The 17,019-nt window shown below is 32.6% G+C and overlaps 1 protein-coding gene across 1 annotated transcript; it reads right to left on the minus strand.

The window, feature by feature from the left end:
• Positions 1–854: 854 nt before the first annotated feature.
• Positions 855–3,812, minus strand: LOC119690138. The gene is made up of 3 exons (XM_038105129.1): positions 3,416–3,812; positions 2,010–3,166; positions 855–1,904 (listed from the first exon to the last, which is right to left on the minus strand). The coding sequence occupies exons 1-3, from the start codon at positions 3,810–3,812 to the stop codon at positions 855–857; spliced, it is 2,604 nt and encodes an 867-aa protein (XP_037961057.1).
• Positions 3,813–17,019: the final 13,207 nt, after the last annotated feature.

Below are 17,019 nucleotides of genomic sequence, written 5' to 3' on the forward strand. Positions count from 1 at the left end.
ATACGCCAAAATGATTCTTGAAATTCACGCACTGTAATTGGACTCACGTCGTTTACGGTTTGAATTTTGTTTATTGGTACTTTGTTAAAGACTCGAAAGATATATGATATTATTCGAACAATACGACGAAATGAGGAAAAATCGTCAATAATTTTATTGAATATATGTTCATCGATACCATTGTTGCTACATTTCAAGACTGTAGGTTTTCGTTGTTCAAGGTCCTTTGCGAGAAATTCAGTTTTTGATGTTTCTTTTGGCCATTCTGCTGATTGAAGCGACAAAAACTTTGGTCCACAAAACCAAATCGAATCCTTCAGCTCGCTTGCTCGACAGCCTCGAGATATTATATCAGCTGGGTTTTGCTTACTTGGGACGTGACTCCACCTAATGCCACGCGAAAAGTCCTGCAGTTCAGAAACACGGTTAGCTACAAAACAATTTAAAGTTGACGAATGCATCTTCATCCAATGTAACACAATTTTAAAATCCGTCCAAAAAAAGATTTCATTAACAAATGGTAATACTTTGGGTTTTATTTTGTTCCAAGTTTTACAAAGAAGTACGGCAGCGCATAATTCTAAACGAGGCAACGATACTGCTTTTATCGGCGCCACCTTTGATTTCGATATCAACAACGAAGATTTGTAAAAGCCATTATGCTTTGACCGAATATATATACAACATCCGAATGCTCGTTGAGAAGCATCGGCAAATGCATGTACCAGACTGTAGCAAGCTGATGATGTTAAAACATATCTTGGCACTTCAATGTGGTTAAGATATTCCAAATCAGATTGAATTTGTATCCATGATTGGATTAGAAGTGGAGGCAATGGATCATCGCAACCCAGTTAATGAATCCATAATTCCTGTATTAAGATTTTACACCGTATAACAATAGGACTCAATAGTCCTAAAAGATCAAAAATTCGAGCAACAACTGATAAAATAGTACGTTTGGTCGCAGCCTTTGACTCTTGTTGCTTATATTGAAAGCAAAAAACGTCATCTGATGGCCTCCACGCCAAACCGAGAGTTTTGGTAATATCATCTTCGTTTAAAAGAATTTGGTATTCGTCACTTGAGTTTACCCAATTTTTGTGGTTGGAGCTCCATTTTGCCAATTGTAATCCTGCATTTGCTGCTATTTTATTCACTTGTGATACTTTGATGCAAAGCTCTTCAGCTGTGTCTGCTCCCGTTAGCAAGTCATCAACATACAAGTCATTGCTCAAAACTGAAGCTCCAATTGGCATCTCCTTTTTATACGCATTTGCAAGGTAAGTCAGGCTTCTGATGGCCAGAAATGGTGCTGCTGACATTCCGTAAGTTACTGTGTTGAGCTGAAAAAGTTGCAGAGGTTCATTAACAGTATTTCTCCAAATAACTAATTGAAAATTACGATCTCTTGGATCAACTACAAACTGTCGATACATTTTTGATATATCCGCAGTCAGTGCATAGCGATGTAAACGAAATGTCAATAATGTCAAAATAAGATCCTGCTGAATTGTAGGTCCCACCATTAAGATTTCATTAAGTGATCGACCCGTTGATGTGCGTGCAGATGCATCAAATACGACGCGTAATTTTGTTGTGGTACTTTGAGGCCGCAATATGCAATGATGAGGTATTATATAGTGCGGTGTGATATTGTCAAAGTTGTCGACACGACTCATATGACCTAACATCAAATATTCTTGCATGAACTTAACATAATCCTCTTTGAGAGTCTGCTGACGCTCTAATCGACGCTCAAGTGAAAGGAATCTTCGTTTCGCCATTTCAAATGATTCACCTAAGACTTCTGGAGACTCTTTAAATGGTAATCGAACTTGTATTTGACCATTGCTTATAATTGTGGTATTTTCTACAAAATGTTTCTCACAATCCAACTCCTCCTTAGAGTAATTAATTTTTTGATCGCTTTCTAATTCTTCAATTTTCCAAAATTTTTGTAACATTGAATCTATATTAGACGACTGAATGTAGTTACAAGTGAGTGCCCGGACAGTAGGCGTATTTTTATATTGTCCTCCGATGATCCACCCTAATTCGGTATTTAATAAACATGGAAGGCTGGTGCCTAACGAAATTTTCCCATCTAATATTAATTCAAAAAATCCCTGCGTACTTATTAATAAGTCAATGTGTTGTGGTTTTAAAAATAATGGATCAGCTAAAACAAGGCCTTCAGGAAAATTCCACGATGTTGTGTCTATCAACTGCTCTGGATGGTTCAATGAGATGCGTTTAGTGACAGCGAATTGCGATGACCATTCAAATTTTGATATTCGAGATTTTATAGTTGCAGTTATTGAATGGCGAATTTGTGTTCTAACATCACCAATGCCTGACACTTCCTGGTTTATTCGCTCAAATGGTAATTGAAGTTGCTTTGCCATCTTTTCCTTGATAAAACTTATCTCTGAACAAGAGTCCAGTAATGCTCGTATAGGTTGGTATAAACCGTATTTATCGTTAATAAGTACTACAGCTGTGGGAATTAATGATCGTTGTTTAGTACCCGATACTAGAGAAATTGATGGAGATTGCGGAAAATTTAGTTGTCCAGGTGGACTGTCTGACAAATTTGGTCTCACATTTTGCTCAATGGGTTTGAATTTATGCAAACACGTATGATGCATACCATTGCCTATTCGACAGCGAGCTGTGGATTGACAATTTTTAACGACGTGCCCTTTGCGTAGACAATTTAAGCAAACAGAAAGATCTTTTACGAATTTGAATTTGTCGTTAAAAGTCAGTTTTACAAACGATGGACATGATCCTAGGCTGTGGTCTCCTCCATTACACTTCATACAATTGATTTTGGTGTTAACAAATGTGGTCAATTTTCTGTTAAAAGAATTATTTTCGGTATCATTTACTTTATCATTATTGTATCTTTTCGAATTGCTTTCCAGAAATTGACATCTTCGACTCAAAAGTGTGTAGCAACTTTCCCAAGATGGCAATGACTCAAAATCTTGCTGAGAATCATAAAAAATTTTAGTTTCGTTATCCACTTTAGACAATACTAAATGAATAATTATGGCGTTCAGAATGTCTGCTTCCGAACCCAACGATAGAAGTGAACCGAATAAAGCAGACACTGTATCTACAATATGCCTGAGTGTGATTGAGTCGCCCTTCGTCATATCTTTAATAAAAAAAAGGGAATTAATATGTTCCATAAAAATTAAGACCTTTTTGTCATATCTCAATTGTAATTGCGTTAGAGCCTTTGTATAATTTTCCTCGGTTATTTGAAATGGTTGTACTACGCTCAACGCCGCACCCGAAAGACAACTTAAAAGATAATTAAATTTATCAATTGTTGTTATCGACAGGTCGTTGTGAATTAAATTTGTAAACGCAGAGAAAAAATGTTTATATTCGCTGTATTTACTATCAAATCTTGGCAATTTCAATGCTGGTAAACGACTATGATGTGAGGAGTTGTTTAAAATCGACGAATTCAATACACTTGATTCATGTATCGGCTTTATTTTTTTATTGTTGATTGTGGACACAATAAGTGATTTTATGCTGAGATATATGTCCTCTAATTTGCTACGCCTATCATCATCCGGACATGCTCGTTCAATTTTACTTTGTATTTGACAAACTTCTGTAAAATACGATTCCAAAATTTGCAGTCGACATTCTAAAATGTTAACATCCACAAACGCTAATTCCTTCTCTACTTTCGCCTTTATGCTTAGCATGTTTCGTTCCACTGATGTTCGCTCTTGTTTTAGTGAAGAGAGTTGCTCAGTTACTGAGTCATTTCTTCGACGACTCATTTTTGCAAGTAAAACAATAAGTATAATTAATTTCCAAAAGAGTGTGATGATATGCACGCAATTGAGTCGAGTGTGTTTAAAAACCGCTGAATACGAATTTCACTCAAATGCACATGTGCTTGGGTACAAAGTCCGAATAGCGAACTGTTCAAAGTGCCGCTTTTTCAACCAAATAAACAATTAAGACAGCTCTCGATGCCGCCCGTCCTGTCACGGTCGCCAAAAATGTTGGAGTATAGTTTGTTTATTTTGTATGATAATTTACACAAGATTTTATTTTATTCAAAAATTTTATTACACAAGCTAATAATAATTTATAGTTCACAAGACATAATTTATATTATAAAATTCTGAAAAAGTTAATCGAAATTGTTTTGTATCTTTACTATAATTTATATGACTTTGTTGGAGGTGGTGGGTCGCACAGCACAATTTTATTATTTATTAAACGATTATTAATAACTAATTTCCAACAAAACCACCGATTGGCCATCCGACCATTCAGCGATCTTAAACGCGACTGCCTCATAGCGAAATTGCAAAAAGTACAAGAGCGCATTACGAGCGCGATGCGCTCTGTTGATTCTCTTGATTTCCTACAACAATTTTATTGCTATCAATATAAATGTCTTGAACTTGTCCTAGTTTTGCTAAAGAAATGTCCGCACCAGTGTCTACTAAAAATGTAGATATTCCACTGTTCATGGTAGATCTTGTGGAGATATATGAGGTTAAATTTAAATTAATATTATAGATTTAATATTATAGATTTTACTATTTTTATGTTTATCTACTGAGAATCGGGGCTACCTCGTTTTCCGCCAGGGTCATTCTAACACTCCTTTCAACATATTTCTATTATTAAAGGAATTATATCTCCTGAAGTTGTTTCTGTTGTTGTTATTATAATTATTGTAGTTGGTATTAGTTCTTTGGGAACTACCACGTCCACGATAATATCCGCGATTTCCGCGACTTCCGCGATATCCTCTATTTCTTGCAAATAATATTGTATTTGCGCTGCCTGTGGATTCCGTACAGCTATTTACAAAATTTGTCACTGCTTCATTCAAAGTATTGAAGTGTCCTACCTCCATTATTAATTTTACTTTATCAAAGGTGCAGTTCTTTGTCATTGCCTTTACCGCTGTTTGGGTTCCATATTTGCATGCTGTGTCCACTGGTAATCCATCCGAAATGTAGGCGCTTTCAAGAGATTTAGTAAGTTCCTCAATCTCTTTTGTGTAGAGGTTTGCAGACTTATTTTGCTGCTTTATATTCATTATTTTTGCAGTCATGGCTTCGACCGATTCTCCTTTTAGTGTATTAAGTAGTCTATTTATAATGGCCGTGAGAGTTGTTTCATTGCTTAAAAGATTTCTGCAATAGCCTTTCAACTTTGTTTTCACCAAGCTTACTGCAGTAGCTTCTTGAGTTTCCATAAAAGACTCTACCAAACGTAAAGAGTCTATAAATGCCGTTAAAGATTCTGGTTTTCCCTCAAAATCGGGTATGATTTTAGAGGCTGTACTTAAAAACTCAAATGCTGTTATCGGCATTTTGTTACTTTTTATCTTTATTTGCGTAGTCACTATACAATCTGCAAAGTTGATTTGCTCATGCAAAGTATTTGGGAGATTTTCCTCAAACCCTTTCCTTGCAGCTATATTTAGAATTTTTTTCTTTACAAGCCGTAAAGTAATTCTCAGCTTGTTTTTTTATGTTCGAATGTTAATCTAGAGTAGTTTACATTTAATAACACTCTGATACATTCTAAACTATTAATCAGGATATTAGTATGTTTACTGATTGTGTCCTGAGTTATTTGCCTATTATTATTCAAGCACTTATATAACTTGTCAAAAGTTTGTTTATGAATATTGATTTTTTTGACAATTTGCAACCAGTCCATTTATTAATTGTTAAGTGAAGAATATATATATATTATATATATATATTGAACTAACATGAACTAATTAATTAACTGAGGCTAATTCTCTAAAATCTATCAATAATAAAATATAATAGTGACGCTAACAAAACGTAGTTGAAAACCAACAAACAAACAGAGAAATACCATCAATGCAACAATGCAAGTGCAACAGAAGTCTAGCAGATTGTTTACAAAAAAAAATTTTAATTTTAATTATTTTATGGTTATTTAAAAAAAAAAATGGTTATTTTACTATTTATATATGTAGCGCATAAATAACAATATTCAATTCATTAAAATTAGTTATGATTTTAATTTATAATTTTTATTAGTTATGTTGTGATGTAAAGTTAACAGTAGTTTCTTTCCTCAAAGTAAGAATTAAGACCGTATTTTTGGATAATTAATATAGTAAAGTTGAAAGTTTTGTTTAATAATAATTAATAAATGCGTAGCAGTCTTTATGGGGACATTTTCCAATGACACATAAAAGTAGGCAAGGTTATTTACAGTTGCAATAATATTAACAAGAAGTCAAAAAGTCAGTAAGACAAATTGTCGAAGTGAAATGCTGATTTTTGTTAAGATTTATTATCTGGGTCAATTGTAAATGACTTTGAAAAAAAGAAATGGTAACAAGGTGAAATAGACTGTGAAATACGTAGAATGAATAATTTTGCGAATTACGCAAAAATTATTATTACAAAATAAATTTTAATTTTTAATTAATTTTTAAAAATTGCTGGGTTATTGGGGCATGTCTAATATAAAGGTCATATTAGAGAAAGTTTTAAGCGTAGGTGAAAGCAGCTCTATATATATATAGAGTCTGTTTTATTAATGAGGTCAATCGTGGAAAGTAAATCGTAGAAAGTCAATCGTGGAAGGTGAATCGTAGAAAGTGAGTCGTAGAAAGTCAATTGTAAGAAGTTAATCTAAATAAGTGAATCTAGAAAAGGTAACCTTAAGTTAATCTTTAAATAATTCTATAAATTATTCTATGAGAGAATTCTATAAGAAAATCTCCAAGTGATTCGATAAGAAAAACTGTAAGAACAGTTCATAATGAAGTTGGTAAAAGTATTGAACAAGTGAAAAGATGCAGTGAAGCATTTGACAAGTAATAGATGAATTAAGACAAAGTCCAGTAATGAATAAAGATAAAGTAGTGAACAGGGATAAAGTGGAAGAAAAGACTCAGCTGAAGTGAATCCTCAAAGATATGTCAAGCAAACAATATTTAAAAGTGGACATAAGACAAACATAATAAAACAAATAAAGTGAACAATATTAAGAAAACTATTAAAATTTGGATTTAGAATGAACAATCTAGTAAATAAAATATAAATTGTGATTTATATAAGAAAATAGTGATATTGTAATAATAAATTATGGTTGTAACGACACTTTTGGGTGATGTTCAAAAATACTTAGTTCTTGCTGGGGTATCCTCAGCCGTCGTTCAAAGTCGTGACAATAAATTTATATTTTTGCTGAGACGCAGTTTTAGAAGAAAAGAACGTTGATTTAATATATTAATTGTATATGTTATTTACTTCATAAAAGAAGATATTCAAACAAAGTATAATCAAATAATTGCTGAATAAGCTATTCAAACATATGATAAATTATAATTCCAATAAAATATTGTTTTTATTTAATAATTAAAATGTGCATCATCGTTGACGACGGTCACACAGAAATTATTACTGCTGTGGGTGACTATGACCTTAATGTAAATTCATGTTTTCTGTTCACTGTAGTACTCGTTGGCGAGGTTTCTACTTTTAGCTTCGGTTCGTTTCCTAAGAAGACTCCTGGCAGGACATCGTGACGTCCTGGGTTTCCCCTCCTCTGTTGTACTCTGTGCTGTGGAAGATAATCATTTGGCCGAATGAGCCAGGTTAAAAAAATAAAAATGAAACATATGACAAAGATATTAATTTCTAACTACTTTGGCTGAATGAGCCAGGTTTTAGCAGAATAGTGTACTTGTCTCTTTATGAGTGAAAATTTAAGTCTTTGGTAAAATTTACCAGGAGGCCGAATGAGCCAGAGTACTTGATTCTTTACTAGTCAAAACACAAGTCCCCTATCATATCGAATGTTCCTTCTTTTATACCGAACATACCGGAGCTTTTTGGTGTAGCGCACCGGTATTAATTGCTGTTGTTAACTTCGCCGTAAAGTTGAATTTTTTGTGTTATATTTTGTACTTCTTGTGTATTTTCATGTTTGCATGTTTTTTTTTCCTCTTCTTTTATTTCGCCGCGGTTTTGTTTACTTACTACGCGTAGTTCCGTGTGTATTTGAAATTACAAATTTTAATTAGAACTTTATTATTTAAAATAAAGTATTTTACTTTAATAATTTAAAACGAGGTACATTAGATATATATTATGAAGTATATATTTAATATTATCCAAAAACAAATGTGACGAAAATATTTCATAAAAATAAAAAAACGTGTTTTGTTGATTTGTTGTTGGCGGTGTTTGATTTGTTTTTATGTGTATAAAGAAAGAAAAACTGTGCAAAGTGAGTGTTAAATTGTTTTGTATTTATTTATTTCTAAAATATATGTATATTTTAAATAAATAAATGTGTTTTCTGTTGTAATTGTTTATTTGTTGTTGTGTTTAGAATTCAAATTCAAGTTTTTTTCATTCATAAATTGTAACAACCAGAAATTCATTTTTTTTCCTTCATCGCATATTTAAGATTTTATACATTACATGCATCGATGCCCGCGGCACGCTGGAACCGAGGATCGCAGGTAATGTCCATGTGATTTATGATAAAATATCTTTATTCAATTTCATATTTTTCGGATAAATCCATTGCAGTTTTCTTCACGTGAGTGTTCTTATTTTTACTTTGTGTAGAGGTAGTGGTTAGGTGACATTCAGATTTTCTTTTTCTCTTGTTCTTGATATATGTGACATAGAAATTTACTGTGCAAATTTGTATCGTTACATGGTGTATAAACGAAACCATAAGTTAAAACTAAAAATTTATAAGTTGTAAACAAATAATAAATTATATGAGCTAATAGTGTAAAGAAAATGAATTTGGAGTTTTACTATTATTATGGGAACAGTGTTTTGGGGATTTGGATATTGGACATAGCATCAATAGTTGTAACATGACATTAAAGAATGTAAAAATATTGTATTAAACAACTATTGGCTATACAACTTTATTGAAGATAACCCCCATGGAAAAAGGTAATACAACATTGGCGCAGCCGGTACCTGAAAAGGAATTTCTTTTCAACAACCTACGTGGGAGATATATTACATCGCTCTACGTGGGATACATAATAAAGTTTAATTTTTACATCAATCTACGAGGGATCTTCTCCAAGATGACATCAAACGGAAAACAATTCTATAAAATCTATGTAAGTGATACAATAATTATTAGGTTTAAGTAAACAAACTAGCAAGAAAATTTAAATTATTTTATTCAGTAAGCTAGCATGAAAATTTAAGTTGTAAGCTAGCATGAAAAATTAAGTTGTAAGCTAGCATGAAAATTCATATTATTTTATTCAGTAAGCTAGTTTGAAAATTTATAAATATGTTGATCATTTTTGAAAATTTACATAATTAATAATTTAACATTAAATATCCACTTAATATTCAAATAACCAAACAATTTACATTTTATGATTCTAAACTTCAGTAAGTTTATGCATTTTTCTATTGTTTATATTGGACTACTAACTTTTGGGGGTATTATGAAATATTCATATTGTTTCATATGCGAGGAGAGAGTTAGAAGGAAAAGATTGAATCACATTGGAGTATTCATAATAATGTAAGGACCTTTTCCGGCTCTTTCTAAAGCTGGGGTATACTCAGCGAGTATACCAGGGTTCGTTATAAGAAATTTAAATAAGTAAAATATTAGAGACACTTCTGTTTATAATAGCTTTTATTATTTTACAAAAAGAAAAAAAAAACATACATTAAAGTTGTGAGAAGCAATAGATTCACGAGCGTAGCGTTGTAACTGTTGTAAATATTGAAGTTATTGTAATTGTTGAAAATTTATTGTTTGAGGTAGTGCGCGCGTTGCAATCGTTTTAAGTGTTGAGATATTAAAGTTGTGGAAAGCAGTAGATTCACGAGCGTAAGCGTTGTAACTGTAATAGGAGATATTTCAAATAGACTTTAAAACCCTAATTAACAATTTAAATTAGTACCCTTGCCATCTATTGCCAGACAAGGATCCCTTCCTGCTGTTACGCCTGGCCACGTCCGTCAGCAATTGCCTAACGCTCGTAGGCCCACATGATTTCTGACAGTGTTGGTGATCCATTCGTCCATTCCTCCATCAGCTATGGCCAAATGGAAGCTTGGATGACTAGTTAAATTACCCTACGCCAGCATAAGCCAAGCATAAGGTAACTCAACTGGCTAAATTGCCCTACGCCAGCATCAGCCAATCAGAAGGCAATTCAACCACTATCACTTCGCCCAGACCAGTTCATCCAGTCACATGGTGATCGTCAGCAATGGCCAAACGAATCAACATGTGCCTGGACCAACTAGTCCGAGCTCCCACTATCGTCCCTAACACAATAGTTACTTACCTGTAATAGGAGATATTTCAAATAGAACGATTTGGCAATTTTGCTGCCCATTTATTTGAAATTCCTTCCATTGCAGGCAAAAACAAAAATATTTTTCGGGTAAACAAAGTCCCGTAGATTTTATCAAAACAAATTTCTTGTTGTTGTACGCATTGCAAACAAATTCAATAAACATAACTGCATCACTAAAAATGCGTGCACAATATTTTTCTTAAATTTGTTTATGCAAACAAACAAGAGAAATAGCTACAACAAAATTAACTAACTTTATTACTGGCAAAAAACTAATTAAAACCCTATTTTAGTTTACAGGGTCGTTCGTTCAAGAAAATATTTATTTAACTATGTAATTTACAGGGTCATTCGTTTAGTTTGTGGGCCTATATTTTAACGTAAAATTTAGGCGTTACAATAAATTATTAAATAAGGTGAATGATTTAATTGATAGAATTTCGGTAGAATCTATTTTAAAAAACAAAGGCGGAGAGTTTCTTTATAATCTAGAATTTAACAAAATAAAACATTTAGGAAAAGAAGCCATTAGGAAGTGGCAACAAAAAATACTAGAGGACTATAATAAAGAAATTTAATTTAATTTATTTTATTAGTCAAGTAAATTCTTGAAATACAAATTCGTACAAAATTTATTGCATGATAAGTTATAAGATAATGCATTAAAATAAAGTGTGAAAACTATTTTCGCAAACAAAATTTTGGTTTGTTTCTGTTGCGTTAAGCAAAGAATTTTGGTTTGCTGGTTGGTAAATGTGTGAAATGAATGATGGTTTTTCGTTTACGATAATTTTTGTTTTTCTGTGTTTTTTCTTTTTCTGTTGGCTAATACTATTAAGCCTAATGTCAATTATAATAGTAAAATTTATAGATTTTTGTCTGTTGTGAAATATTTGAATAAATTTGCAAATAGTTTTTCATAATATTTTTTGGTGTTTGTGGTTCAAAATTTTGTTAAAGATTATAAATAAGATTTTGAATTTTAATTCTATTGATTTGATAAAGTTTTGTTCAAAATACAAAGAATAATTTTATTCAAACTTCTTATAATAAATTCATAGATGGAGGAGAGAATAAAACCTTTAGAACAAGAATTATTTAAACTAAAGAAATATTTAGAAAGTACGTTAAATCAAGCGTGGGACAAACTAATAGAATTAAATCCAGATAAAGAATTTCTTGAACTAGCTAAAGATTACATAAAACATAATAAAATAGACGAGTTAGAATATATAAAAGAACAGATAGAAAAAGTTGAAGGAATAAAAATACCAAAACTACAAAGTACATTAGAAGAATTGACAGATGCTAAGTGTGGTTTGGAATATAAATGCAACGACTGATTCTGCAGACAAAAGAATTAACTGTTTTACTTCAAGACGCGGAAAATCAGACTTTAAGTTTAGAAAAAGCACTTCGAAGAGAAGGAAAGTCAGACAAAGACATTAGCATATACCTGGAGGAGGACAGTGATTTAGAAAACCAAATTAGGGAAAAGGAAGAAACAATAAAGAAACTCGTGCTACAAGTAAGACAGTTAAAAGAAGAGCTAGAACGATATTATAATACAGATCAGAAAATTCAAGAGAAAAAGATAGGTAATATCGACGAAAATAAACAGATGACCAAAACAAATATAATTGATGAAATAACGGAAAAGGGTTCCGCAAATAAAAAAGAATTAGAAACTGAACGAAAAATGACGTCCATAAGTGTAATTATGGAAATAGTATCTAAAGTGGTTCCATACTTCGCGTGAACTGAAGGATCGGAGCTAAGGGGTGAGGTACATAAATTTGAAGCTGGTTGCGAACTAGTGTAACAAGCTTTATCTCAAACTGGAGCACAATATATTGTAAGTTGTGTAAAACAACGGTTAGTAGGCATAGCATACGATAATATTGCTAATAGACCCTACATTACAATAAACGATTTGTGCGAAGCTGTCAAACGAACTTACTTAAGGAGGAGAACCCTAGAGCACATCAGAGAAGATTTAACACATAACAAACAAAGACTGAATGAATCTGCTACCGCTTATGGGGGGCGTCTACAGGCTCTACTTCACGAAGCAGAGACACAAATAAAAAATCAAGGGGGTGAAGTGGAAATCTTGTCGAAATTAAGTGAGTACAAACAGTTAGCTGTTAGGTGTTTCATAAAGGAACTTAGAGACAATAACTTGAACCACCTATTTATTGGATTGGAGAATGACACAATAACTAAACTTGTGGCCATAGCAGAATCAGCGGAAGAACTATTAGGGGAACATCGTTCTAATATTAACATGTCGTTAACGGAAACAAAATGTGATTTTTGTAACAAATTAGGACACGGATGGGTAAATTGCCAAGACAGACAAAACACACCGTACTGCTCAAATTATGGTGAATATGGTCATGAGAATGGCCCAAAATGTAGAATTGGTACAATTAATGAGCTAAGTACGAAACAAGTAACATGTGATTTCTGTAAAAAAAATTGGGCATGACTCTTCCAAATGTTTTAAGAAATTAAATATGTTGTTTTGTAATATTTTTAAAGTAAAGGGTCGTGAACAAAATAGGTTCTGTAAATTTGTAAATTCAGAAAATAGAAATCAACGCCAAATAATAAATAATTATAGTCGTTGGACAAGTAACCAAAATTATTCACAACACAGAAATAGATCACAGAATAGCAGTAGCTCTGGAGGTGAAAAAATTAAATGTTTCAGATGTGGAAAAGAAGGGCATATGGCAAAGGGTTGCCGAGTAACGCTACCTACTCAGCAGGGAAACTCCAACCGGACCAGCCTAAGACACTAGACTGGAATGCCAACAAACAAAGAAGGATAAATATAATACAAAAATGGGAACCAGCAGCAAAAATAAAAGATAAAGTCCAAAGGAATGTATTAGAAAAAAAGAAAGAAAATAAATTCACCATAATAGAAGCAAAAGAATCTCATAACTTGAAAGTAAATAGCATAAAGTTAACAAATATGGCAGATTATACATATAATAAATTTAAAGAACAATTATCAAATGAATGTAAGAAATATTTGGGAATTATTGTAATACATGTACTGATTATATGCATGTTAATAATGTCAGTTTTTTCAATTACAATACCATGGACGGTATTAGTCAATCGTTCGACGATGCCTATATAGAAGTACCTTGTAAACAGGTAGTGGGCAATAAATTGCTACTTTTAGTGGATTCCGGAGCTGATACAAATTTGATAAAGTCCGAAGCATTATTAAATAAAGCAGATATAAATAAACGCAATACAAAGGGACTGATAGGAGCCTTTGGTGGTAACATAAGTACATTGGGTACAATAAAAATAGAGCATGGGGAATTTACTGAGTTAAAATTCAACATGCATGTAGTTTCATTGGGAAGCCAGATACCAGCAGATGGATTACTGGGAAGAGATGAACTATGGAATCGTTCAACAATGGATACAATTGCAAGGGTGTTAAAATTTCCTGATAATAAGAAAGAAGTGGCAGTTTTACCTCTGGTAGACATTGGAGATCACGGTCGGATTTGTATAACTGAATGTATCACGATCCCACCTAGATCTACAATGGTAGTGCCAATAAGAACAGCACCTAAAGAAGGAACAGTAATTGTTTATAAAAAAGAAATTTTGCGAAAGGTTTATTCAGCAGAATGCCTTACTAAAGTAATAAATGGTATAGGCTACGTTAAAATTTTAAATGCAAATAGTTATTCTGTTAAAATTGAAGCAGAAATTGAGTTAGAGGGTAGTGATATGTCTAGTTATGATGAATACAGGCTACCAAATGTCAATTTAAATAAGAAAATTGATATAGATAAACGTTATGAGTTGCTATTAGAAACAAAAAATTTGGATAAGAATTTAAATACAGAGGAAAGAAGCCTGATAACGGGACTTGGACATTTTGAATTTCGACGTATGCCGTTTGGACTGACGGGAGCACCCGCAACGTTCCAGCGCATAATGAATAGCATTCTCACAGGATATCTGGATTTTGTATATCTGGACGATATAGTAATATGCGGCAGTAATCTAGAGGAACATGACAAACGATTTAGGAATGTATTACAAGCACTTCGGGAAAACAATTTAAAGCTACAAACTGAGAAATGTTAACTATTAAGGAGTGAAGTCGTATATTTAGGACATAAATGTTCAGACAAAGGACTGACACCTGACCCGGAGAAAACAAAATGTGTTACAGCCATCCCAGTACCTAGAAATGTAAAAGACCTGCAATCATTTTTAGGTCTAATAAATTGCTACAGAAAGTTTATTTTACAAACCGCTGAGGTGTCTTTAACATTAAACAAATTACTGAGGAAAGGGGAAAAGTTCGAATGGAATGAGAAATGTCAAAAAGCAATGGACCAGTTGAAAGTAGCAGTAACTAGTCCACCAATTTTACAGTATCCAGATTTTTCAAAAAAATTTTTGTTAACAACGGATGCTAGTAATGAAGCATTAGGGGCAGTACTATCCCAAGGAGAAGTTGGATCAGACTTACCCATTTACTTCGCAAGCCGTGCTCTCAGCAGTACTGAAAAAAGATACTCAACTATAGAGAAAGAATTACTTGCTATAGTATGGGCAACAAAAAATTTCAGATCATTTTTGCTGGGAAGACATTTTAAAATATATACGGACCATAAGCCATTACGTTCAAGTGGGCAGGCATGCAAAAACAAATAAAAGAATACATAACAGCTTGTCATAAATGCCAAAAGAAAAGCTCAAAAGTGGAGAAATTAACACTGATTCTAATTGACACGCCCCAAAGACTGTTTGATAAAGTATTCATGGATATAGTAAGTCCATTACCGACCACAGAAAGATGATTTCTCAAAATATCGAATATGTACTGCGTTACCAGATGCAGAAGCCTCAACGGTGGCGAGAAAGTTTTTTAATGAAATTATCGCAAAGTTTAATACTCCAAAAGTTTTAATTACGGATAATGGAACTAATTTTACATCAAAGCTTTTCAAAGAAACATGTAAAATTCTGGGTATTAAAAAACTTCAAACTGCACCCTACCTTCCACAGGCAAACGGAGCTCTAGAACGTAGAACCTTTAGCAGAGTTCCTGAGGAACTTTGTGAAAGAAGATGGGTCAAATTAGAATGAGTGGTTACATCATGCAATGCATGTACATAATAATACAATGCATACAATCACTAAGCAAACACCTACTAAAAAGCTATTTGGTTTAAGTTTAAAGCGAAAGCCAACTCCAGTTTATAATTATGACGATTATTCCAAATTGTTAAAATACCAAATACAACGGTCATATGAATTAGTATGGAAGAACTATAAAATAGCTAAAGAAAAAGCAAAAGAGTACTATGATAAAGGAACAAAAAATAGAATGTTCAAAATAGGGGAAAAAGTGTTGTTGAAAAACCCGAATAGAAAAAATAAATTTTCGCCTATATGGGAAGGTCCTTTCCAAGTTACAGAAATACCTACTCCCGTAAACACGAAAATAATTATAAAGGGTAGAGAAAAGATTTTTCACAATAATCTTTTAAAACTACATAAGACATAGTTAGAACTAGCCCTAAGAATTATAGTACTCAACAAACTTTTAAGCTATTTTATTTTTTCTACAGTTATTTTTCACCGGAATAGTATGGATAAATTCCGAATTGTATGTGGAGAAGATAGAAACGAATCTGGGATATACCGAAATCAACGTTGGAAAAACTGAGATTGTCAGTAAATACAATTACATTTTACACACAATAGACCCATACAAAATTGGACAGTTGTTAGAAAGTTTTAAATATACAGTGAATAGGACAAATAAACATACAGGTTACAGAACATTGATAGAGTCAGAAATTACCTTAACGGAAAATATGTTACATACCTTACTAACCCATAGAATGAAAAGAGGACTAGTAAATGCAGGAGGGAGTTTGTTTAATTGGGCATTTGGTACCTTAGACGACGAAGATAAAACTGCGATTGAGGGACACATTAAAGCATTAGAACAAAATAATCATGATTTAATATCGGCTGAAAATCAACAGGTATTGATTAATGATAATTTCAATAAAACTATAGTGGGTCTCAGAGAAGTGATGAAACATGACAGGGAGGTAATGAGAAATAACGTGAGGCAGTTTGATGAAGTTCGGTTAGGGATAATAGAGGAAAGTGTAGCGATTATACAGCTTTTCTCTATAACAAGCTTAAGAAGGGAAGTAGAAAAAATTCAACAAAGTGTAGCATCGGCTAAGTCAGGAATAATTCAGCCGAACATTTTAAGTAGAGAGGAGATACAAAGATTTAATATTGACTTCCAAAAACTTCAACAAATAAAGTTAGGAACAGCCACGTTTAAAAAAAGATCAATATTTTTAGTAATAAAGGTACCAGCGGAAACAATATGGGTAGAAAAAATATTTATTGTACCGATACCAGATGAGCAAAATAATCAGGTAAATACAGACTTAGAAAATAGAAATAATAATAAAGGGAACTAAGAAATAAAGGGAACTAGGTATAGATTTGAAAACGATAAGTCCATTTTTGAACTAAAGCCAAGTAAAAGTTGTGTTTTTACATGTAAATTTACTGTAACTAAATACCTAGAAGAAAAGGTATTAGAGATTGATAGTAACATTATGGTAGTATTAAATATG

The sequence above is a fragment of the Teleopsis dalmanni genome, chromosome 1, assembly GCF_002237135.1.
Source record: "Teleopsis dalmanni isolate 2A chromosome 1, ASM223713v2, whole genome shotgun sequence".
Taxonomy (NCBI): Eukaryota; Metazoa; Arthropoda; class Insecta; order Diptera; family Diopsidae; genus Teleopsis; species Teleopsis dalmanni.

Bases quoted from the DNA above. Each gene is read 5' to 3' on its own strand.
- LOC119690138 (XM_038105129.1), bottom strand. From the start codon at position 3,812: ATGAGTCGTCGAAGAAATGACTCAGTAACTGAGCAACTCTCTTCACTA. The intron at 3,167-3,415 runs GTAAATACAGCG...TTTTTATTAAAG, and splicing joins GAAATTGCCAAGATTTGATA to ATATGACGAAGGGCGACTCA. The intron at 1,905-2,009 runs GCACTCACTTGT...AATTACTCTAAG, and splicing joins AAAATACGCCTACTGTCCGG to GAGGAGTTGGATTGTGAGAA.